At 39.9% G+C, this 26862-nt stretch overlaps 1 protein-coding gene across 1 annotated transcript in view; it reads right to left on the bottom strand.

Annotated features, from left to right (window-relative positions):
* Positions 1-869: 869 nt before the first annotated feature.
* Positions 870-26862, bottom strand: part of TAF3 (TATA-box binding protein associated factor 3) — a 205290-nt gene continuing 179297 nt past the window's right edge. The window contains exons 5-7 of the mRNA XM_059663773.1: positions 6656-6911; positions 3674-3780; positions 870-2820 (exon numbers count right to left, since the gene is read on the bottom strand). Of these exons, the coding sequence (XP_059519756.1) occupies positions 2706-2820; positions 3674-3780; positions 6656-6911 (478 nt within the window). The 3' untranslated portion in view covers positions 870-2705. The remainder of the gene's footprint in view (positions 2821-3673; positions 3781-6655; positions 6912-26862) is intronic.

The raw sequence follows: 26862 nt of genomic DNA, 5'->3' as shown, positions 1-26862 counted from the left end.
TCTACCGCTCCCAAGGGAAATACTTTCCATTCCTTTGCATCAAATTTTCTCAGTCACAGTAGTGCCTCAAGTTTCTGCTGCTCTGTGACTTCCTTCTCCCTCAAAAGCCAAAACCCATTTTCTTCTTATTGCTTGGGTCCCCTAAAGTTTTTCTCCTCATGAAATCATCTTTCCCAAAATACCTTTCTCCCCTCGTCCAATACCGGCCTTGTCTTTTCCTGTTTTGTTTGACGTCACTAAGGACAGTCAGTCCTGTCTACTCTCTGTCATGCCTGTGGCATTGGTACGCTGCTCTTTTTCTCCGGTATTACTTTGTGGAGAATGACTATGCCCAAGCTTTTCACTTTGTTTTGTAACACAGGTATTTTACTTTTGAATCTACATTTCTTTTTGCAGCTTCTTGAACTTCCTTCCGTTGGTGCACAGACAGCCGTCCAGTGGAGGCGGAGACCACCAGTCCATCTTACACAGGCCACTGAACAGTCAGAAGGTGGTAACAACTCTGGGTCTCTAGTGACCTGGACTGGATTCAACTCACTGACCTGGAGGGGAAAGGCTCTGTATTCCATTACTAATCCCTTGAGCTATCCAGCCCCCTGAAAATGATTCTTTGGTTTTATTACTGCAAAGGCCATTTATAAAATCATGAACTGGATTTAGGAAAGCAACCATGAAATAGCAAGGGACAAACTGATTGAAATTCCTTCAATGTAGTAAGGGCTGAAGCCTCTCAGTAGGATTGGGAGAAAAGTTAAATATAGGCACCTCCATTCTTATTTCAGACCGGCTCACTTAAACGTGGCAACTTTAGACCCACTGACCATGCCTCAAGGAACTAAATCCTAAATAAAGAAAATGGAAAAGCAAACTATGAAATAGCCAATAATCTTTATTTTGCACTTCCCCACCCCTCTTCACTTTCCAAAAAGCACTAACGGGTATATTTGTGCATGTGAAAATATTGTATCAAGTATTTAGAATGATCTCAAATTAATAAAACAAAAACATGTATCTTAACATAGATGCTTTGTTTTTCTGGTAGGGGTAGAAAAAGTTGGCTTCTAGAACAAGGACGGCAATGAAATACTGTACTCTTAAAAGGGCTACTCCATTTCCACTGACTTGCAATTTAACATTCATGGCAGAAAACCTCATTTCTCTAACCACATAATAGGTCTTAAAATATGACTAATTCATACACTAATATCAATTTACTTGGCATTAAAAAAATCACAATTTCTATTAATATATTTGAATTAGGCTCAATGCCCATACTCTAGCATTTAAGATATCCATTACACTGGCCCAAATTGGGATTATTTCAAAATCAAGTAAAAGTCCATATTTATTCCAAAGTTGCTAAAATATGTTAATAAAATTTGATGTTTTACATTAAAAATAAAATATCTGGTTTATATCTGATATCTATAACATATAATAAATAGTGGGCAGTATAGTAATATAATAAAGTTTTGTGATACCCTGAAATTTGATGAGTTTTTTAAAAAATTCTTAATATTCTTCATTACAGCCTTAAATCACAATATTAATGAACAGATTTGCAGAAATAAAACAATATAAACACAAAATGCTACAGAATGTTTTTTGGTTTTTTTTTTACTTTTGAGGAATCTACATGTCCTTTAATAAAAGTCAAAGAAATTTACAGAAACAAACCAATTTCAAATAATGAACTGCAAGTCTAAATTGCCGTGCTTTCCTTCTAACTGCTAGGGCCCTTTCCCACCGTGTTGTGGGCACTGTGCAGGTTCAGCTCAAGGTAGGTAACTTCCAACTATGGCTCTGTCTTCTAGCCTTCTTTACTTATGTACAGCAGTAATTACAGACATGGCTGAAATCACAGTGGATTACAGAGAAAGCCAGAATTAAACACGATAAAAATTTAAAAAATAACTACTTCATAAATATTTATTATTTACACAAGAGGAGATCTTCTAGTCTGAGGAGTTTTTATACAAGTTGATGAAATGTATAAGCAGTGAGAAGAACACCAGCAGTTTAAAGAAGGGCAAAGTTAGAATGCAACAAAGACAGAAAGTGTGAGTTAACAAAAATAATTTGCATGAGAGCAAAAAGGACATGATAGAAACCTTTTTCTTAAAAAATATAAGGTATTTCACAAAAGCCTGAACATTTTACATGTTAATACTAAAAATGGGAGGAGGGGAAGCTTCATAAACTTTTATCACAAAAATATTTACCAATACTCCAACTGGAGTTTTCGTTTATGTTATTATGATTATCTTACTATAGAAGGAAAGAAGTTGAAAACTGTATACAGCCTAATGATATCATCCTTAAATTACAGCCAAGGTGGTTTACACATCATCTTGTCATCTAATACCTTCATGAAAAGGCCCTGGAGAGAATAAAGAAAATCAGAAGGGCAGATTATGGTCTTTTTATTAATACTTGTCACTGGTAATAGAAAAATGAAGGCCCGGCAGTCCTCGTGCCACACCTGTACTTGAGTTTCCTTCCGTCACACCATTATGTGGCCATAGGCCAGTATGTTCCAGAGGGAAGCATCCAGAGTGGACGCTGTAGTTCTCTTGTCCTCGGTCTCCCGAGATTCCTCATCCACAGGAACTCAGCGGGAGATGGGACAGCAGAGTTTCATGGATCCCCATCTGAAGTGGTAGGAAAGGAGCCCCGAGCCACGCCACCGGTCCGAGCTGCAGACGTCAATGTGCCCGGTGCTTTCTCTTTTTGTGTTTCTTATCCTTCTTCTTGTTGGCACACTTGGAACAGAACCACTGCATTTCTTCTGGTGGTGCAGCCATTAATCCAACACAGGGCCTACATGTTAAGAAAAAGGGTTTTGGATAAATAAGTTATACATATACATGTACACACACACACACACACACACACACACACACACACACACACACACTTTCTTTCTATGTTCTTAAATACTTTTAAATAATTAAATGAAATTTTAAGTCTATGGTATATTCACCAGAAATCCAAACCAAAGAACTCTAATTTATGTAGTACTATTGTTGGGCAAAAGGATGATTATATTACATAATTCCCCTTTTATAGGCCCCAGTGGAGAAATTAATTAGCCCACTTATCCTTTCAGCTACAACTAGTATAATTCTTCTGAGCAATGGCTTTGTTTTTCTTATACCTATCATATATCATGTGACTGAATGAATTTCTATCTTTTTATATCTGATATTTTAAAGATAAAATGAGATTATTTGCATACATTTTGGTAGCATTTCTTTGGTAGTGGGGAGCAGTAGTAGAGAAGTAAAAAGCAGATAAGCTAGCTGTCCCTTTATTTCTGCAGTTTCTGAATGTTTACAAAGGGGTTATCTCAATGGTACTATGAAGCTTAGCAGCTCTTTACAGAAAATTACTAGAAGGAAAGGAAAGGGGGGGATCCCTATATCTCTTTTCCATTAGAAGGATATTTAAGTTAAGCAAAATATTCAGAATTTAGGTTGAATAACAATAGTCCAAAGACTGGATTTTTAAAATTAATTACATTTTATTGGCTCAGTGGTTTTTGCCCTGTACATGATTCTGAGGACAGCACCGGAAGGGGAGACAATCCAAGATGGACCAAAGTCAATAATCTGCTCTGCAGAGTGTCGCCCCAAGGGAGTGACTGGCACTCATTGATGCTTGGAATACTCACCAGTGGTACCAGTCATCGCAGCCATCACAGCCGATCATGGGACTCCCATCGTCAGGCTTGTTGCATCCAGGGCAGATCCAGATCTGATTGCCCCACTCATCTCGGATCTGAAGTTTTAAATGGGGTTGAAGGAGGGGAGGGTGTTAAACAAAGATGGAATGGGGGAAAAGAACCAAAAAGAGGGCAGGATAAGAGTGATTACTTTATACTGTGAACCTAATACACTGACATATTAAACCAAAAAAAAAGTAGTTAACAATTTATTAAAGTCATGACCATGAGCATCACCATTCTGGGATCATTTCTAATGAATATTTTAAACTCTTTTGTTTAAGTCATTAAAAAAAAGCATTTTATAATAACTTCTGTGAACAACATATCCTATAGCCACCTTTACTCACAGTTCTTAATAATTAGGGTCTTTATGGCAATAACAACTGATATTTTTGAACTATAGAGCTCAACCATATGTAGTTCCTCAGTCGCATTCACAGGCATGGAATTCATATGTACAGCCAATAGTGCATGTATCACCTTATTACTTATTAGCCAAACCCTTCTCCTGAACTAGCTGATAAGATCAAGGATATAAAAGAGTTGTTACTAAGTAACTTTCCATTCCCTTTATGACATTTTCAGCAAAGTACAATCACTAAAGGGCAAATGAAATAAGGAACTCATGAAGCCAAAGAACTACACATTTAAATATTATTTTTCTACAAAGATGATGTGCTTGGGAGTTTACTTAACTTACCGGTTCTAAATAAGACACATCCCTAATTATTCCACTTCCTCAAATTCCACATTAACCAACCAATTTGGAAGAAACAATTCTATGATGGGCATTCAAAAACAGCAACAACTAAATGCTAATTTTCAAGTTTTCACAATAACACAGCATATAATTTCATTCAGTTTATTTTGTAAAGTATGGTTCCTTCCTTCACTTTTAAATATAACACTGAATAGAAATGCAAAAAGAAAGGGCTTCCTTTGTGTGTAAGGGTGTATTGGGGGCATAGCTGTTTCAGTCTACTGATGTGCTATTTTAAGGCCTGCCATGTTTTAACGAGTCTCACAAAGACAGTTGTGTTCATAGGAAAGCTTCCTAAAGAAAGCTGTGGGCAGCTACATCTCTGACTCAGCCCTCTCTAATTTCAAGGGGAGAGAACCACCAGTTACCACATGCCAGCTGTCTATGGTTAAGACCAGTCCAGATCCTATGCCCTGAAGCTGCCATGCATGGCCAGTCCTGCTGCTAGTTGACCTGTCTTGAAATTAGAAGGCCATGACTCTATTGCTACAAGAGGAATTTGCCATAGCATCCCTAATAACTAATACTGAACACTTGACAGCTTACTAAGTTCTTCCAAACATCTGCTTCATCTAATCATCTTAAAACAACCCTTGGATAGGTTAAGAACGGGGAGACTGGAGCTATGGAAAGGTAACTGCCTGTTCCAAAAGTCACACTATTGCACAGTGACAAAATCAGCTGTTTTGCTCTATAGACTGTATCTTTCCTCCAAATCACACTTCTTCTTTTTTTTTTTTTCAAATCACACTTCTTGTTCTCAGTCTACAAAATGTCTCTTAGGAGACAGAAGGCTTTTCATCCACATTGTCTATGTAAATCTGATCCATCTTCAAAGAGTAAGCCTCAAAAATCCACTGGAGAACCAGAAATTTTAGGGCTCGAACAAACTATAATCTAGTGATACAGATAATAGTTATAATCTAGTGATAATCTAGCTTACCATAAACCCCTTCATTACAGATGAAGAAATGGAGGTTAAACAAAATCTTTCCTGATCAACCTGCCTTGCAGTGACTTGGCCCCAATTAAACACCTATAGCAATTGGCCCTTAAATGGACCAATTTTTTAAAAGTATACTTTTATTGATTTCAGAGATGAAGAGAGAAGGAGCGAGAGATAGAAACATCAATAATGAGAGAGAATCACCGATTGGCTGCCTTCTGCACACACCCCACTGGGGTTCACGCCCACAACCTGGGCATGTGCCCTGACCGGGAATTGAACCTTGACCTGAACCATGCCGGCTGGGCAAATGGACCAATTTGATGATCACAGATTTTTGTATCACATCTTCCATTTTTGTCTTAAATAGCCAATTTAATACTTTTCTGTTAATTTTCCAGATCTTTATATCCTCTCTCAATACTTTCGAGATTTTTATCCTCTGAATCATTATAGTGCCTCCAATATAAAATGACTTGTTGAAATTTCCTTCCAAAATGCCTTAAAAATATAATATTTGCATGATTTATAACAACTATCATGAATCCTACCCCACCACTTTTCAATCATATATCTACTTGAAAAGATTCGAGCTATTACTAGGCTTATAGGTCACAGTCTGTATATAGAGTATTTGGTGGTCAAGGCCATGTCAGGTGCTGAACTCAACAAGGTGAGTTTTGACATCTGAAGACACACTGTATACTCAAAGAGCTCTGTGGTCTAGAAGTTCATTTTCATTTATTATGCAAGCCTGGTATATTCTGGACCTTAGCCAATGACATACTATAATTAGTGCTGTTACTCAGTAACAGCAGCTGGCCCATAAGATCTGTATATATTACATAAATTATACTCTTAAGTGAATAATTTAATTGCTTGATCAAAAAATTCAGTGTGAGATTTAAATATAACTATTATTCTCTATATTTATACACTGATATTGTTGTATATATGTATATAATCATATTCTAAAACAATATAAAGAAAAACAATGCTTTGACATTATTTATGAAGACTAAATATGAGAACATTGAAATACAATACTTTTCTGCCAAAAGCTTGAAAATGCAATGAAAATATCTTTCCAGTCATAAAGAATTGCCTCTGAAATTCAATAATGATACATATGACACTGCTTTTTAATTGAAAACATTTTCATGATAAAAGAATAAGCTTTTAAGTGACTTAAAAAAAATGCTATAAAATAAATGCTGTGTACCACATAAGTGCTGACGGTCTCCGTTACCACACTCCGGACAGGGGCTTTTGAACTTCCGGCTCCAGAGATGGCAGGGGATGGGGATGGCATCAAAGCGGGGGACGAGGTGGACTGTGCAAGGAGTGGCAAAGGCACTGGGGCAGGAGTGACATGCACTGGCACAGTGGCTGGGACTGACACTGGTGGTGGGGTCTTGGGTCTATTCAGAGAAGGAGCTGGCTTAGCCTCGGGGGCTGGAACCACTTTGCTGATGACACTGTCAACAAAAGAGAAAAGGAAAAGTCAAAACAGAACAGCTGAATCAAACTAAATATTTTAAAACATTATTACAAAGCAACTTTCTTCTAGTCGCAAAATACTTTTTTTTTAAAATATATTTTTATTGATTAAGATATTACATATGTGTCCTTGTCCCCACGTTACCCTCTACCCCCCCCCCCCCCCCCGTTGTCCGTGTCCATTGGTTAGGCCTATATGCCTGCATGTAAGTCCTTTGGTTGATCTTTCCCCCTTTCCTCCACCCTCCCCTACCCTCCCTCCAAAGCCCGACAGTCCAATCAATGCCTCTCCGTCTCTGGATCAGTCCTTGTTCATCAGTTTATGTTGTTCATTATATTCCACAAATGAGTGAGATCCTGTGGTATTTATCCGCTCTCCAGTTCCATCCATGCTGTGGCAAATGGTAAGAGTTCCCTTTTCTTCTTCCTCTTCTTAAAGAATACCTTTCAGCATTTCATATAATGCTGGTTTGGTGGTGATGAACTCCTTTAGCTTTTTCTTATCCGTGAAGCTCTTTATCTGACCTTCTATTCTGAATGATAGCTTTGCTGGATAAAGTAATCTTGGTTGCAGGTTCTTGCTATTCATCACTTTGAATATTTCTTGCCACTCTCTTCTGGCCTGCATGGTTTCTGTTGAGAAATCAGCTGACAGTCGTATGGGTACTCCCTTGTAGGTAACTGACTGTCTTTCTCTTGCTGCTTTTAAGATTCTCTCTTTGTCTTTTGCTCTTGGCATTTTAATTATGATGTGTCTTGGTGTGGTCCTCTTTGGATTCCTTTTGTTTGGGGTTCTCTGTGCTTCCTGGACTTGTAAGTCTATTTCTTTCACCAGGTGGGGGAAGTTTTCTGTCATTATTTCTTCAAATAGGTTTTCAATATCTTGCCCTCTCTCTTCTTCTGGTACCCCTATAATTCTGATGTTGGTACGCTTGAAGTTGTCCCAGAGGCTCCTTACACTATCTTCATATTTTTGGAATCTCTTTTCTTTTTTCTTTTTCAGTTGGGTATTTTTTGTTTCTTTGTATTTCAAATCTTTGACTTGATTCTTGGGATCCTCTTGTCTGCTGTTGGATCTCTGTAAATTATTCTTTATTTCAGTCAGTGTATGCTTAATTTCTAGTTGGTCCTTTTTCATGTCCTCCATGGTCTCACTATACTTATTGAGGGACTCATTAAATTTATCGGCGGTTTCCATAAAATTCTTGAAAAACCTTATAAACGTGGCCTTGAACTCTATATCCAGTCATTTGCTTTCCTCTGTTTCTGCCATTTGTGACCTGTTTCTTTGTCTCCGCATTTTGGCTGCTTCCCTGTGTTGATAGAGTGGCTTTGTGTGCTAGGTGTCCTGTAGGGCCCAGTGGCTCAGCCTCCCCAGTTACCTGAGGTGGACACTCTTGGTGCACCCCCTTGTGGGCTTTGTGCACAGTCTTGTTGTAGCTATGCCTTGGTTGTTGTAGGCTCACTGGGAGGAATTGACCTCCAGGCCAATTGGCAGTGAGAATTAGCTGTGTCTGCAGTGGGAGAACTTCTGTGCTGGAGACACCCTTCTGGGGCAAGACTTGCTTCAGTGGGGCTTTGGTGCTCACTGAGACTGCACCCTGAGTGTGTCCCTTATGGATCTGAGGAGTTGTGATCTGGATGGTCCCCCTCTGACCACTGGGTACAGTGGCTCTTGGATCTAAGGATGTGCTAATTTAGCCTCTGCCTGAGGCTACACAGCAGGAACTACGAAGAGAACTGCAGATTCCCCTTCCTTTTTTTGGAGTTTGGAAGTGCCCTGATGATGCTCAGCTGTGTAGCAATGCAAGCTGCTGTGGGGCCTTGGGCCTTCTCTTGGAAGCTCTGGGTCTATCTGGCCTGGCTGCGGTTAGGTAATTACAGGTTGCAAATGGCCGGGGCATTCATATGCAAAAGCCTCTGCTGAAGCCTGGGCGGGGCAGGGTCTCAAGGAATCAAAGGGCGGAGGAAGCAGCTATGGCGGAGCCTCAGCCCCGCCCTAAGGAGTCGCGAGTCCCAGTGTCCCGGCAATGGCTGCAAGCACCTCTGAGGGAAAGCTGCCCTCTAGCTCGCCGGCTGCCAGAGAGACCAGTTTCTCCCCGTATGAGTCCTGGGTCCCCAGAGACTTCCCGGAGCCGGATTTCAGAGCCGTCAGGAGCTTGTGTCTCCCTCCGGATTCAAAAAGACAGCCGAGTCCTCAGGTGCCAGACCCTTTCCCGCGCGCGAGCCCCCGTACCTCTGCACTCCACCTCCGCAGCTCCTCTGGCTCTCAGTGTGCTTTTCTTTCCTTCTAGTTGTAGAATTTACACTCAGCCAGCTTTCCTGTAGTTCTGGATGAGTCCGGCTTTTGATGCATTTATCAATTGTTGTGGGAAGCAGCAATTTCCCAGTGTTTATCTATGCCGCCATCTTAGTTTCTCCCTCTTTTGCTTCGCAAAATACTTTTTTGAAGAGTCCAGAGATAGCTACAGACCTGAGTTCAAGGCCCTTCACCCATTCACCTCTCAACTTATTCAAGAGTCACATATGTTCTCTGGGGGATGGGAGGAGAAGAGCAGTTCTAGCCCCTTTCCTGGTGATGTTGCCAACTAATAACTAGAGCTGTGCAATGAGGATCTGTCTCTTCATTAACAATATCTTATTCACAGAACTCATGCAGTGGAAGGAGCACTGGACTCAAGAGTCAGGATATCTACATTCAAATTCTAGGTCTGACACAGGCTAGCTATGAGACCTTGGGTAAGTTATTTAAAAATATGATGCACTGAGTGCCTATAAGAAATTAGATATTATACTTGGCACTTTATATATATAATCTCATCTAGTTCTCACAACAACTTCAAAGAAGTTATAGTGATCCCATTTTATAGATGAGGAAACAGAATTAAAGAGAGAAAGGAACTGGGTAAATGGATGGCAGGCTTTGAACCATGATCTTTTGATTCCACAGCTTTCTTCTTCTTCTTCTTCTTTTTTTTTTTTAACAAGTTCCTTTACTTGAAAAAAAAAATCATTTCAAGCACAGAGAAAACAGACAGCTTAGGTAACAGCCAAGATGTTAACCCTCTGCCATATGTGCTTCAGGTCTCTCTCCCTCGCTCCTCCAGAGTAAACACTCTCCTCAAGCTGGCAGATTTGTTTTTGTAAGTTTGTTCGTTGTATCTTTTCTGCCTTCGTGGGTACTCATAAACAATACACACTGTACTACTGGTTTATGTGCTTCAACTATACAAACAATATCAAATTATATTTATTTCTTGCAACTAGCTTTTCTCACTTAGTTTTTTGTGTGAGATATAATTGACATGTAACATTATGTACGTAGGAGATGTACAATGTGTTGGTTTGATATTATTGTAATACTGTAATATGACTAGTACAGTGGCATTAGCTAATACCTTTACCATGCCACATAATTATCAGTTCTTGTTGTGTTCAGAACTATTAAGATCTAGTCTTAGCAATTCTGATGTGTATAATCCAGTAATGTTGAAGATAATCTCTATGCTGTGCATTAGATCTCCAGAATTTATTTATTTATCTATTAGTTGCCCACTTAGTTTTAAGTCTCTTGATTTATCCATGTTGATACATATGATCAATATTATTTATTGTACTTGTTAAATGGTATTCCATGGTATGGGTAAGTCAAGGGACTTTTGCTCATTGCCCTACTGAGTGTAGGACATATTGCCTTGTACATATTATATGCTAACTGTAAATACGTTCAAGAATTTCCCAAGACTACAGTCCTAGATAAAGCTAAGGGGGTCACAGAGTATGCACCTTTTATCTTGACTAGGAATCCCAAGCTGCTCTCTAAAATAACTGTTCCAAATTATATCTTCCTACTGTTGCACAATTATCTAGGCCTTGCTTTTCTGATCAACAAAGTGAAAATAAATATAGCTGCTTCTGAGAGTTTTAGTGAGAACCTGAACACAGAGAAACATGTCAAACACTATATACAAATGTGTTAGCACCAGGAATATATTCATGGTTCTTATGCATGACAACCCCCAGCACCACCATTATCAGCCAGCATAGTTCCATTTTCTCAGACCACCTCCACTAAAAAGCATGATTTTTTGCTAATCTGATCAGAAGATTTTAAGACATTAAATTATTTCAAAAAATGCCAATGTTATGGAAGCAAATAACTAATGCTGTTTAATTACTCTCCACTTGTTTCATGCAAGTGTGTGATAGCTTCTGAACTTGAATATAGTCAAAGACCAGAAAATTTAACATATACTGTTTGTGCAGGAGACACTCAATAAATGGGTAACATAAATAATAGTGAATATTTATTGAACACTTACTAAGTACCCAACTGCTCTAAGCACTTGAAAGCCAAATGCATACCAGGCACTATGCTAAATGTTTACTTGCCTTATCTCACTTGATCCTCATAACAACCAAATGAGGTAAGCACTGTCATTACTTTCCTCTTGTAGATGAAGAAATCTAGGCACAGAGAGATTAGTAGACTGCTGTGTGGCAGAGCCAAAATTTAAACCCAGGCAGTCTGATTTCAGAACCTGTGATCTTAACTAATACAGCACCGACCCTTGATGCTTACTGAATGAGTGTTGCCTTATATATGAGTTATTACTATATTTATTGCATTAATATCTATAATGCAAGCATTCTTTACTTTTATGGTTAGACTAAAGATTTAAAACATACTATTTGCGGAGGCAATTTCCCGTAAGAGTTTAAAACATGGGTGCTGGAAACAAAACTAAAGAAAATGCAGGAACCCAGAGGTAAGTAGAACACAGATGTTTTGCCTGAGGGTATTTGCTCATAAGGCAAATCTGATCTTTGGTTTTGATAAAGAGGATAGGTTCCAAAGGCCAGGGACTGCCAAAGTGTAAAGTCTAAAAGAACTCCTCCCCGAATTAAGGACTCCCAACAGGCTACACCAATTAGGTAAGGAAGAATGAGAATCTCATGAATTCTCAGCTCTGGTGGTCCAGGGCACTATGTAATATTTCAAGTCATTTGGACTCGTAATGTGCCCAGATACTCAGCACAAATCATCCTGAGAGGAAATATTATTAATATTATTAACACAGACAATTATTTAAGAAAAAAAGCAGCAGATAATGAAAGATAACCAGACATACAAGGAGGGAAGGCAGCCTCAGGGAGAAGCAGAAAAAATAACAGACAATATAAAGAGACTCATAATGATCATGACATAGACCCTAGAACTATCAACTACAAAACCACTCTACTTACAATGCTTAAAAAATAAAAGGCAAAGATTGAAATTATTGGCAGGTAATAGGAGGGTATAAAGGGTGACCTAGTAAATTTGAAGATAACAGACTTTATAGAAATGTAAAAAAATGTAGTAAATGAAGTGTAAAACTTAATGGATGGGAGAATTAGAAACTGAATAGTAAGACAGAGGAAATAATGTAGAACCTAGCCTTGAGAGGCAAAGAGAATACAATTAAAAAGTCTAATTAGTACAAGTTTAATCATAATGCCAGAGAGAAAGGGGCAAATGTAAAATGTTAACAAGGAATATCTAAGACTTTTATAGAACTGATGCAAGATACCAATCCTTAGACTTAAGACACCTAACAAACCCCAGGCAAGATAAATAGACATGTCAGAGTGAAATGAAAACATCACAAAGAGAAAAGTCTGAAAAGCAGCCAGAGGGAAAAAAAGAACAATGACTTTCTTTCCATTAATCTTCACCCCAGGAAATTTTTTTCCATTGAGTTTTAGAGAGAGTGGAAGGGAAGGGGAGAGACGGACAGAGAAACATAGATGTGAGAGAAACACATCGATTGGTTGACTCCTGCATGCACCTCAACCAGGACCGGGTATTGAGCCTACAAATAAGGTACTTGCTCTTGACAGGAATCAAATCCAGGACCCTTCAGTCTGTGGGCTTACACTCTAAGAACAATTACTTTCAAAGGAGAAACATATTACAGCTGATTTCTCAACAGCAATGATGAATTTAGAAAACAGTGGAATACATCTTCAATGTGCTGACGAAAAATAAAGTTTGTCTTTAGAAACATCTTTCAAGAATAAGGATAAAATAAAGACATTTCAGGCAAGCAAAACCCGAGGATTTGACACTAGTGGACTCTTACTACAAGAAATTCTAAAGTAGCGATCTCAATATTTTTTTACATTCTTAAAAAATTGAAAAACCTAAGTAATTTTTATGTATGTTTCATTTGTGAATATCTACCATATTAAAATTGAAACAGAAACTAAAAAGTAATGATCTAGTAATTAATTTAAAACTAGCAGTAACAGCCCGGCCAGTGAAGCTCAGTGGTTGAGTGTTGACCTATGAACCAGGTTCAATTCCCGGTCAGGGCACATGCCTGGGTTGCGGGCTCGATTTCCAGTGTGGGACGTGCAAGAGGTTCTGTTCTCTCTTATCCTTGATGTTTCTAACTCTCTCTCCTTCTCCCTCCCTCTCTGAAATCAATAAAAAATATAAAAAAATAAAACCAGCAATAATAAACCCATTACATGCTGACAGATAACTTTATTTTTTAATGAAAAGTAAGTATGTTTTTCAAGACAAAACTATTTTGTGAGAACACTGGCCACTATTTAATATTTTTGCAAATCTTTTTAATGTATGCATATGTAGCTGGAGAAGGGAGGAGTATTTTAGTGGCCTTTTCAGATAATTGTGTAAATTCTTCTTTGATACTGCACCAAAATGCAACATGTGGTAGTTTCTTAAAAGGTAGTTGCAATGTACAATCTGAAACCATATTCTGTTACATTAAGATCCATTGCTATGTCTAGCATTTTGAATAGATATTTTTTTACTCATACATGGTTTTGTAATATCATGCACCAGTCATTTGGAATGTTGGTTGATGAAATTATGTAGATCTTCCAAACATTTACACATTTCATGATACAAGATGAAAAAATGACATTTGTTGGTGTCACCATCATCTCATCAAATTTTCTTAATGTGTTGAGGAACTGTCAACTTGTAATGAGATGTTTTCTAAAATTCTAATTTTTACTAAAAGCTTAATTTTATAACTTATAACAAATGCTCTCAATATTTTCTTTGAAATAATAGGTTTACTGTGTTCTTTTTTGAGAAAATGTTGGCTAAATATCCAAGTCTAAATAACCAGTTTGTCAGTTACTCTTTCAAGCAAAAAAAATATGTGAGAAAAGCAGCTAGTTCAGTTTGCAACTTAATCACACAAATGCTTTTCCTCAAACAACTCTCATATTTAGTGAAAGTGTTTTATGAGTACTTCTTATTTCATTACTTTCCACTTCATCTCACAAACTATTTAAAAAGTGTACATTCCAGGGACGTATGCACCACACTCTGAGCACCTCTGTTCTAAAGAAAGCACTTCAGGACAAGGTGATCCCATCAGAAGGTCTAAGATGCAACAAAGAATGACAAAGATGTTGGTAAGTTAAACAGACATTGACTAAAAGAAACAGCAATAATAATATATTGTGGAATGATAAAAAATATAAAATATATAGATATAATACTATATTAACCAGGAGGGGGTAAGTCATGCTAAAATATTCCAATGTCTATTATCTGGAAGGAGATATAAAGCTGTTAACTTTAAATATAGTAATTTCTAGGATAACCATGTAAAAATTATGAACAAAGTATATGTAATAACTTCTAAAGCAGTGTGGAGAAAAATAGAATAATAAAAAATAACCCAATCTGATAGAAGGAAAGAAAGGAGAGAAAAAGAAACATAGAACAGTAAGACAAAGAGAAAGCCCCAAACAAGGTGGATTTTAACTCATAATCTCAGTAATTATATCATATAAATGGTCTAAATAATTTGGTTGTCAGATTGTGTAAAACAATAAAACCCAACTCTTGCTATTTATGAGACTCATCTAAGCAACAGAAATGAAGAAATTAAGATGCTAGGAAAAGAGCAATACAAGGACAAAAAAAGTCATACCCTCAAACAGCCTTTAAGGCAAGGGCTATCAGTGATGATGAAAGTTATTTCATAATCATAATGATAAAAGGTTCCAATGTGCCAGGAAGATAAAACGATTTAAAATATGAATGTCCTTAAGAATACACTGTTGGCCAGTCTGTGTGGCTTAGTGCTTGAGTATCGACTCAGGAACCAAGAGGTTACCAGTTCAATTCCTGGTCAGGGCACATGCCCAGGTTGCATGCTCTGTCCCCTAGTAGGGGGCGGGCAGGAGGCAGCCAGTCGATGTTTCTCTCTTATCCCTGTTTTTCTCTCTAGCTCTCTCCCTTCCTCTTCCTCTAAAATCAATAAAAACATATTTTAAAAAATACATTCTTAAAATATATAAACCAAAACTGTAAGAACAGACAAATCCACAAGTATAATTGGAGATGCTTCAGGGGTCCTCAAACTATGGCCTGAGGGCCACATGCAAATACAAATATTATATTTGTTCCCGTTTTGTTTTTTTACTTCAAAATAAGATATGTGCAGTGTGCATAGGAATTTGTTCATAGTTTTTTTTTAAACTATTGTCCGGCCCTCCAACGGTCTGAGGGACAGTGAACTGGCCCCTTGTTTAAAAAGTTTGAGGACCCCTGTATCTATCTCTCTGTAACTGACAAAGTAAACAGTCAAAAACCAGGAAAGATATAGTTTGAACAAAATAACAAAAATAATAAAATTGACCCAATGGACATTTTAAAACCATTCAACAAATACAGAATACTTACTCGCTTTTCAAGAATACATTGAAAAAAATTGACCAAATTTCAAAATGCTGAAGAATAACTGAATAGTCTGTACACATATTTGTTATCCCAGCTATACTGGTAGTTCCTCAAAGGAATGGAAAGTCTTTTTACTTCTGTATCTTCAGCATTTAACATGGTAACTGGCATTTAGTAAGAACCTCATGAATCTGAACATATTTAATTTTAATACCCAGTGCATGTCAAGATGGGATTATGGGAGGGGTGGTTGGCACAGTATTTCTGAATGATTACCAAGACCTTAAAAATGTCCAAGTTTTGACCAGCAATTTTCCATCTAGAAATCTATCCTGAGAAAATAGATAGCTATGCAAAGACACGGGGTAAAAAACTTTATTTATTTACTAGAGGCCTGGTACACGAAATTTGTGCATAGGGGTGCGGCGGGGTGTCCCTCAGCCCAACCTGCACCCTCTCCAATCTGGGACCCCTTGGGGATGTCCGACTGCCTCTTGCAATCCAGGACTGCTGGCTCCTAACTGCTTGCCTGCCTGCCTGATCACCCCCTAAACCCTCTGCCTGTCTGCCTGATCGCCCCTACTGGCCTGATCGCCCCAAACCACCTCTGCCTTGCCCTGCACCTGGGACCCAGAATTCCCTCCTCTGGCTGGTTGCAAGCACCCGGGACCCAGTCTTCCCTCCCGCTGGCTGGCCGCAGGCACCTAGGACCTGGGCTGGCTTTGCCTGGGCCGAAGCCGCAGCCGCAGGCACCCGGGACCACAGGGTAGGTGGCTTATCCCTCTCCTGGGCCATAGCCTGGCTGGTCCCCATTCCTCTCTCACGAGCTCATTTGTGCATAGATGGTCCCCATTCCTCTCTCCCCAGTGTTGAGTGTCTGAGCCTTTACAGTGTGACAGTGTGAGGGTGTTATGACCATTTGCATATTAGCTCTTTATTATATAGGATTAATCTAGAGGATTTTTTTCCAATTGATTTTTTAGAGAGAGGAAGGGAGAGAAAAAGAGAGAGAAGAAACATTGATGTGAGAAAAACATTGATCAATTGCCTCCCATACACTCTCTGACTGGGGATCAAACTCACAACCTGGGTATATGTCCTGACTGGGAATTGAACCTTTTGATGGAAGGGAAGACACTCCAATCAGCAGAGCCACACTGGCCAGGGCTAAAGAACATTATTTATAGTATTGTTTATAAATGCAAAAAACCAAAAAATTAGAATGACTATAATTATTTAAAATATCCCAAAATAGGAGAATTAAGAAAATACTATGTTGTCATTTGAAGTCATAATACACACACAGATACACAGACACACACACTAAATATATACATGTATATATGCCCCCAAATGGTTATGGATAGTATATATAATAGGGTCCAATTTTGTAGGGAAAAAGCAAAAGCAAACAAGAATGAGTGAATATGTACTTAGAAAAGTTAAAAAAATACACCAAAAATGCCCAGAAATTGGCTCTATACTAGATGTACCGGTTAATAATAGCGGATTTTGTAATCAAAGAAAACACGATAATTTCAAGAGAAGCATCAAAAGTGCTTTATTCAAAGTAATGTCCATCGCTAGCTACACATTTCCCCATCTTTCAGGTAATTTGTGGATACTGTCTCAATAGAACTTTTCTTGTTTTGAGGCAAACCATTCAGAGACCCAGTTTTCCAATTCTTCGCATGTTTTGAAGTGCTGCTCAGAAAGTGCGTGTGCCATAAATCAGAACAAGTGGTAATCTGAAGGAGCAAGTTCTGGTGAATATAGCACGTGGGTTAATACTTCCCAGGCAAAATCTTTGCACGTGTCTTTTTTTTTTAAATTAAATCTTTATTGTTCAGATTATTACATTTGTTCCTCTTTTTTCCCCCCATAACTCCCCTCCTCCCAGTTCCTGCCCCACCCACCGCCCTCACTCCCCACCCACTGTCCTCATCCATAGGTGCACGATTTTTGTCCAGTCTCTTCCCCCATCTCCCACACCCCTTTCCCCCCCAAGAATAGTCAGTCCATTCCCTTTCTATGTCCCTGATTCTATTATGATCACCAGATTATTTATTCACTTGATTCTTAGATTCACTTGTTGATAGATGCATGTTTGTTGTTCATAATTTGTATCTTTACCTTTTTCTTCTTCTTCTTCTTAAAGGATACCTTTCAGCATTTCATATAATACTGGTTTGGTGGTGATGAACTCCTTTAGCTTTTCCTTATCTGTGAAGCTCTTTATCTGACCTTCAATTCTGAATGATAGCTTTGCTGGATAAAGTAATCTTGGTTGTAGGTTCTTGGTATTCATCACTTTGAATATTTCTTGCCATTCCCTTCTGGCCTGCAAAGTTTCTGTTGAGAAATCAGCTGACAGTCATATGGGTATTCCCTTGTAGGTAACTGAGTTTCTTTCTCTTGCTGCTTTTAAGATTCTCTCTTTGTCTTTTGCTCTTGGCATTTTAATTATGATGTGTCTTGGTGTGGTCCTCTTTGGATTCCTTTTGTTTGGGGTTCTCTGCACTTCCTGGACCTGTAAGTCTATTTCTTTCACCAGGTGGGGGAAGTTTTCTGTCATTATTTCTTCAAATAGGTTTTCAATATCTTGGTCTCTCTCATCTTCTGGCACCCCTATAATTCTGATGTTGGTGGCTTGAAGCTGTCCCAGAGGCTCCTTACACTATCTTCGTATTTTCGGATTCTTTTTTCATTTTGCTTTTCTGGTTGGGTGTTTTTTGCTTCTTCGCATTTCAAATCTTTGCCTTGATTCTTGCGCTCCTCTGGTCTGCTGTTGGGAGTCTGTATAGTATTTGTTATTTCAGTCCGTGTATGCTTAATTTCTAGTTGGTTCTTTATCATAACATCGAGGGTCTCATTAGATTTCTTGAGGATCTCACTACATTTATCGGCGGCTTCTAGACAGTTCTTAAGGGACCTTAAAAGTGTGGTTCTGAACTCAATATCCTCCATTGACCGTTTTGTCCTGTTTCTTTGTCTCCGCATTTTTTATGCTTTCTTGGTGCACACCCTAGTGGTCTTTGTGTGCAGTCTTGTTGTAGTTAAGCCTTGATTGTTGTTGGCAATACCGGGGGTGATTTGACCTCCAGGCTAACTGGCTATGAGAGTCCCCTGTGTCTGCAGTGGGAGAGCTTCTGTGCTGGATCTCTAGGGCGGTGCTAATCTAGCCTTTGCCTGAGGCTATCCGGCAAATGGTTCTGCGCAGGGCTTGGGCCGGGTGGGTCCCCAGGGATCTACAGGGCGGGCCGGAGTGAGCAGTTATGGCTGCTCTCAGTTCCGTCCCTAGGGGCTCTGCCTCACAGAGTCCCAGCAACTGCTGCAAACCTCAGAGAGAAAGCTGCCTTCGAGTTCCGACCGAAGCCAGACAGTCCCGCTTCTCCCGTTTGAATCTGGGTCCCTAGAGACTCGCCCAGATCTGGAGCTCAGAGTCTGAAACTCCCTCCCGACTGAAAACAACAACCGCGCCCTCCGCCTCCAGCCTACTCCGCGTGCACTCCGCACCTTAGTATTTCACTTCAGCACTGCGCCTCCTCTGAGTCTGGGTATGATATTCTCTTTCCTCCTAGTTGTAGAATTTCCACTCAGCCAGCCTTCCTGTGGTTCTGGATGATGTCTGTTCCGTCTTTTAGTTGTTTTTTGAAAGTGGTTGTTCGAGGCAGCAATCTCCGGCGTTAACCTATGCCGCCATCTTGGTTTCTCTCTTGCACGTGTCTTTAACTGGTTTTGAAGTGTGTGATGGTGCGTCATCATGAAGCAAAATTACTTTGCCGTGTCTTCTAGAACATTCTGGGCGTTTCACGATCAAAGCATGATTCAAATTGATTATTTGTTGTCAGTAGCGATCAGTATTAACAGTTTCACCTGGTTTTAGAAGCTCATAATACACCACACCTTCCTGATCCCATCGAATGCAGAGCATTATCTTCTTTCCGAAGCGATTTGGCCTTGCAGTCGGTGTTGATGGTTGACCTGGATCATCAACCCATGATTTTGTGCATTTGGGATTCTCAAAATAAATCCACTTTTCATTGCCAGTCACAGTTTGATGCAAAAAAGATTTTCTTTTGTAATGTTGAAGCAACATTTTACTGATGACTTTTTGGTTTTCCATTTGTCTTTCATTCAGTTGATGTGGCACCCATTTTCCTTCCTTTAAAATCTTTCCCATTGCTTATAAATGATCAGAAATTGTTTGCTGAACAATGTTTAATCTTTCTGCAAGTTGTTTTTGAGTTTGACATGCATCTTCACCCAGTAATGCTTGTCATTGTTGGTCTTCAAACTTTTTCGGTTGACCTGGACATTCTTTGTCTTTCACATCAAAATCATCACTTTTAAAGCATTTAAACCAGTGTTCACAAGTATCTTGAGATGGAGTATGTTCACCATAAGCTACCTAAAGTATATGATAACTTTTTCTTCAAAATAAAGTAATGAATTAAAACTTCCTGCAAATGCTCTTTTTTGGCATGAAATTTGACATTTTTAAGTGTAAAAATATCTATGATGTTAACACCTTCAGAAAATTTGACATATGAAGTTTTGAAGCTTGCTGTCAATACAACAAAATAGCATACATATCAAATCAAGTATATATCAACATATGTGTAACTCCATCTATTGAAAAAAAATATGCATTATTAACCGGTACACCTAGTACATGTTTTTTTTCCTTTTGGTTTATCAATAATTAACAACAACAACAACAACAACAACCAAAGAATAAATTAAAAACACTTGTCACAAGTGTCACACATCTTACATTTTGTTGGGAATTTTCAAACAATGGGTTGATTTGTACATTCATAACTTGTTCACTTTTCTGTATGTACATATGTTATAATTTAACAAATTACTGGAAAAATATGATGACTTGGCTAAAGCCTTCCAGACAAATGTTGATCATAGCCTAGCTGTAAACTTGTGGAATAAAAGTCCCAAGCTAAATAAAAAACCTGCTCAATTAGTATATCTAAACTTAGTGTATCATCACTAGCAGAGATCAATAAGAAAAGGGTCAAGTGAGGAGAACCAAATAAACTATGCTAGTTTTTCAATCAGGAAGATACTAAAAATCTCAATAGGCCGATAACTATGGAAGAAATTGAAGCAGTCACCAAAAAGCTTCCAGCAAACAAAAGCTTGGGGCGAGATGGCTTCACAGGGGAGTTTTACCAAACATTCAAGGAAGAACTAAAACCTATCCTCCTCAGACTATTCCAAAAAATTCAAGAGGAAGGAACACTTCCAAGCTCATTCTATGAAGCCAGCATCACCCTAACACCAAAACCAGATAAAGGCAACACAATGAAAGAGAATTACAGGCCAATATCCCTCCTGAACATAGATGCCAAAATCCTCAACAAAATTTTAGCAAATCGGATCCAGCACTACATCAGAAAGATCATATACCATGACCAAGTAGGATTTATCCCGGGGATGCAAGGATGGTACAATATCCACAAATCAATAAACGTGATACATCACATGGACAAATTGAGAGATAAAAATCACATAGTCATATCAATTGATGCAGAAAAAGCATTTGACAAAATCCAACACCCTTTCTTGATAAAAACGCTCAGCAAGGTGGGAATAGAAGGATCATACCACAACATAATAAAAGCCATATATGACAAACCAACGGCCAACATCATACTCAATGAGCAAAAACTAAAACCATTTCCACTAAGAACAGGAACAAGACAGGGATGCCCACTCTCACCACTCCTGTTCGACATAGTACTGGAAGTACTAGCCATTGCGATCAGACAAGAAGATGAAATAAAAGGCATCCAAATTGGAAAAGAAGAAGTAAAACTGTCCTTATTCACAGATAACATGATACTGTACATAGAAAACCCTAAAGATTCCATCAAAAAATTATTAGACTTAATAAATGAATTCGGCAATGTAGCAGGATACAAAATTAACACCAAGAAATCTATGGCATTTCTATACACCAATAATGAACTTACAGAAAGAGAGGCTAAAAATGCAATCCCATTTACCATGGCACCAAAAAAATTAAGATACCTAGGAATAAACTTGACTAAGGAGGTAAAAGACCTATACGCAGAAAACTACAGGGCACTGAAAAAGAAGATAGAGGAAGAAATAAACAGATGGAAGAACATACCGTGTTCATGGATTGGTAGAATCAACATCATCAAGATGTCCATACTACTCAAAGCAATGTATAGATTCAATGCACTCTCAATTAAAATACCAACGGCATATTTCACAGACCTAGAACAAACTTTCCAAAAATTCGCCGAAACCGGTTTGGCTCAGCGGATAGAGCGTCGGCCTGCGGACTGAAAGGTCCCAGGTTCGATTCCGGTCAGGGGCATGTACCTGGGTTGCGGGCACATCCCCGGTGGGGGATGTGCAGGACGCGGCTGATCAATGTTTCTCTCTCATCGATGTTTCTGACTCTCTCTCTCTCTCCCTTCCTCTCTGTAAAAAATCAATAAAATATATTTAAAAAAAAAAAAACTTTCCAAAAATTCATCTGGAATAAAAAAAGACCCCAAATAGCTGCAGCAATCCTGAGAAAGAAGAACAAAGTAGGTGGGATCTCAATACCAGATATCAAGCTGTATTACAAAGCCACTGTTCTCAAAACTGCCTGGTACTGGCACAAGAACAGACATATAGATCAATGGAATAGAATAGAGAACCCAGAAATGGACCCAAACCACTATGTTCAATTAATATTCAACAAAGGAGGCATGAACATACAATGGAGTCAAGACAGCCTCTTCAATAAATGGTGTTGGGAAAATTGGACAGATACATGCAAAAAAATGAAACTAGACCACCAACTTACACCATACACTAAAATAAACTCAAAATGGATAAAGGTCTTAAACATAAGATGGTAAACCATAAAAATACTAGAGGAATCCACAGACAGCAAAATCTCAGACATATGCTGAAGCAATTTCTTCACTGATACCACTCCTAGGGCAATGGAAACTAAAGAGAAAAAACAAACAAATGGGACTACATCAAAATAAAAAGCTTTGCACAGACAATAAGAAGAAATAAAAGGCATCAACAAAACAACAAGAAAGCCCACTGCATGGGAGAACATACTTGCAAATGTTATCACCGATAAGAGTTTAATCTCCAACATTTACAGGGAACTCATACAACTTAACAAAAGGAAGATAAACATCCCAATCAAAAAATGGGCAACGGACCTAAATAGATACTTATCAAAAGAAGAAAGAAAAAACGCCAAAAGACATATGAAAACATGTTCAAAGTCACTAATAATCTGAGAGATGCAAATCAAAACTACAATGCGGTACCACCTCACACCTGTCAGAATGGCTATCATCAACAAATTAACAAACAACAAGTGCTGGCAAGGATGTGGAGAAAAAGGAACCCTTGTGCACTGCTGGTGGGAATGCAGACTGGTGCAGCCACTGTGGAGAATAGTATGGAGTTTCCTCAAAAAAGTAAAAATGGAACTCCTATTTGACCCAGTGATCCCACTTCTAGGAATATATCCCAAGAAACTAGAAACACCAATTAGAAAGGATATATGCACCCCTATATTCATAGCAGCACAATTTACAATAGCTAAGATTTGGAAAAAGCCTAAGTGCCCATCAGTAGATGAGTGGATTAAAAACCTGTGGTACATCTACACAATGGAATACTATGCTGCTGTAAAAAGGAAGGAACTCCTACCATTTGCAACAGCATGGATGGAACTGGAAAGCATTATGCTAAGTGAAATAAGCCAGTCAGAGAAAGATAAATATCACATAATCTCACTCATTTATGGAATATAATGAACAAAAACAGATCCAGAGACAGAGAAGCATCGATCAGACCGTCAAACCTCAGAGGGAAGGTAGGGGAGGGTGGGGGTAAGGGGAAGAGATCAACCAAAGGACTTATATGCAAGCATATATGCCTAACCAATGGACACAGACAACAGGGGGGTGAGGGCATGAGTGGGGGGGATAGGGAGTAATGTGGGGATAAGGACACATATGTAATAACTTAATCAATAAAAAAATTAAAAACAAAAACAAAAAAAAACTATGCTAGTTTTGTACATAACTGAAATGATCATTTGAACAGCCTTTAGATATTAAGGTTGGTTCAGAGTCTTGGGTCTTTTCAAAGAAATATAACATCCATGGTTGCACTGTACCCTAATTATTTGCATATCTGTCATTATCATCCACATTAGGTAGTACATTTCTTAGAAGTACGGTGTGTATCTTACTGGTCTTTGAATTATTTGCAGTATTTAAAAAATATATATATTTTATTGATTTTTTTACAGAGAAGAAGGGAGAGGGATAGAGAGTTAGAAACACTGATGAGTAACATCAATCAGCTGCCTCCTGCACACCCCCTACTGGGGATGTGCCCGCAACCAAGGTTCATGCCCTTGACTGGAATCGAACCTGGGACCCTTCAGTATGCAGGCTGACACTCCTATCCACTGAGCTAAACTGGTTAGGGCTTATTTGCAGTGTTAAACACAGTGTCTGATCACATATTCACCAGCTTTAATAAGCTTAATGTCTAATATTGCAGAGAATCTATATCCTATCTAATAAAAGAGAAACATGGTAATTGCCGTACGACCGCTACCCTTCCCATTGGCTAATCAGCGAGATATGCAAATTAACTGCCAGCCAAGATGGCAGCTGGCAGCCAGGCAGCTTGAAACTAACATGAGGCTTGCTTGCTTGAGTGACAGAGGACTCCAACGTTCCCCGCCTGCCACTACAGGCCTCTGAGCTGCAACTCTAAGCAACTATGTAACAAATATAGAAGCTAAACAAAACCCCAGAAACCTGCTTTAGTCCGCCGGGATTCAGCCAGCAGGATCGCAACATTGTAAGCAAAGGCCAGAAACCTACTTTCAGCAGTGGAGGCCTAAGAGCTGGAGCCAAGCCTCAAAGCTAAAGCTGGCCCAGAATAAAAAGAAAAAAAGGAGCGGTTGGGAGCTTCAGTCACCCCCAGCCTGAAAACAGCCCTCAGCCCCTCACCCAGGCTGGCCAGTCACCCCAGTGGGGACCCCCACCCTGATCCAGGACACCCTTCAGGGAAAACCAGCCGGCACCCACCTGTGCACCAGGCCTCTACCCTATATAGTAAAAGGGTAATATACCTCCCAGCACCGGGATCAGCGGAGCCGCGAGGCCTCCTGGCACCGGGATCAGCGTGACAGGGGGCAGCGCCCAAACCCCCTGATCGCCCTGTGGCTCTGTGTGTGACAGGGGGCGGGGCCACAACCTCCCTATCCACCCTGTTCTGTTCGTGACAGGGGAAGGCGCCCCAACCCCCTGATCAGCCCTGCTCTGTGCCTGATAGGGGGGAGCTCCCCAACCCCCTGATCGCCCTGCGGCTCTGTGTGTGACAGGGTGCGGCACCCCAACCCGCCCCTCCCCATGGGCCCTGCTCTGTGTGTGACGGGGTAGAGCCATAACCTCCCCATTGGCCCTGCCCTGAGTGTGAGAGTGGCGGTGCCCCAACCCCCTGATCGGCCCTGCTCTGTGGGTGATAGAGGGTGGCACCCCAACCCCCTGATTGGCCCTGCTCTGTGCATGACAGGGGGCAGCGCCCCAACCCCCTGATTGGCCCTGCTCTGTGCATGACAGGGTACAGAGCCCCAACCCCCCTGATGGGCCCTGCTCTGTGAGTGACAGGGGGCAGTGCCCCAACCCCCTGATTGGCCCTGCTCTGTGTGTGACGGGGGTGGCACCGCAACCTCCCCATCGACAGTGCCTTGAGTGTGACAGGGGACGGTGCCCCAACCCCCCAATCGGCCCTACCCTGAGCGTGACTGAGGGTGGCATCACAACCTCCCGATCGCCCTGCTCTGTGCATGACAGGGGGCAGCGCCCCAACTCCCCAATCAGCCCTGCTCTGAGCCCGACCAGGGGCTGCACCTAGGGATTGGGCCTGCCCTCTGCCATCTGGGAGCAGGCCTAAGCCAGCAGGTCGTTATCCCCGAGGGGTCCCAGACTGCGAGAGGGCACAGGCTGGGATGAGGGACCCCCCCTACCCCCCGAGTGCACAAATTTTTGTGCACCGGGCCTCTAGTATATATATAAAAGCCTAAGTGACCGGCCAACCAGCCATCTGTAGCTATGACATGCAATGACCACCAGGGGGAAGACACTCAATGCACAGGCATGGAAAATGGAACAGACTGATGAATCTGTTCCAGGGAAGGGGGGAGGGTGAGGGCTGGAAGAGATTAACCAAAGATCTTATATGTATCCTAGAGGCTCAGTGCACAGATTCTTGCACTGGTTAGGTTTCTCAGCCTAACCTGTGGAGATCAGGCCAAAACCAGCTCTCTGACATCCACAAAGGGGTTCTGGATTGCGAGAGGGCACAGGTCAGGCTGAGGGACCCCACTGGTGCACAAATCTGTGCACCGGGCCTCTAGTGCTTATATAAAAATATTCGACTTTTAAGTATTTTTGTCTATTTTAAAATATTTCAAAATGGGCTAATTTCCCCTATTCTTTCCTTCCTGCCTACCTTCCTCCCATACTACTTACTTAATGGGTTCCAAGACCACTGAGCTTTCTGTTTACCGGCATGGATTCTAATTAGTCATCCATCTATTGATTCCCAGAGCAAGAATAATTACCACACCAATGCAAGGTATAAACACGTCATGAAGATTTCATCCTAATTGCTGTCTGGAAATGCTTTTAAATTGTTTTAAGCTATATTGGACATATAACGAATATTATTTGCCTTACCTGACTCTTTTCCAATCCCCTTTCATTTTCTTTCTATTTTTCTTGGATTTCTCCCTATTTATAAAGCCTGTGAATGGTACCTTTGAGAATGGCTTAGCATTAGCAATAGCCAATGGATATAAACAGACTGATAACTCATTTTATGGGCAGAATCTGAAATCCCAGAAATATCTACTTGTATATATCTTATTTTTCAATTTAGAGAAATGACATTTGGATGAAAATAACATAATAAAAATAATTCTTCCAAAATGCCAAATATTCTCCAATTCCATCAAATTACTCCTTAAAAGTCTATATTTGTCATTCAAATTTTCTGAATAGCAAAAGGCCAAACATTAAAGTGGGTACTCAGTGTTGATGAGACAAAACATGTCCTAATTTTCTGTTTCCCAGAGATTAGACTGGTATCATGTAGGCACTAAAGTACCCAACTCT

The sequence above is a fragment of the Myotis daubentonii genome, chromosome 1, assembly GCF_963259705.1.
Source record: "Myotis daubentonii chromosome 1, mMyoDau2.1, whole genome shotgun sequence".
In the NCBI taxonomy this organism is placed as follows: domain Eukaryota; kingdom Metazoa; phylum Chordata; class Mammalia; order Chiroptera; family Vespertilionidae; genus Myotis; species Myotis daubentonii.
The sequence above is the reverse complement of the archived record's forward strand: the minus strand, read 5'-3'. Positions and strand labels throughout refer to the sequence as shown.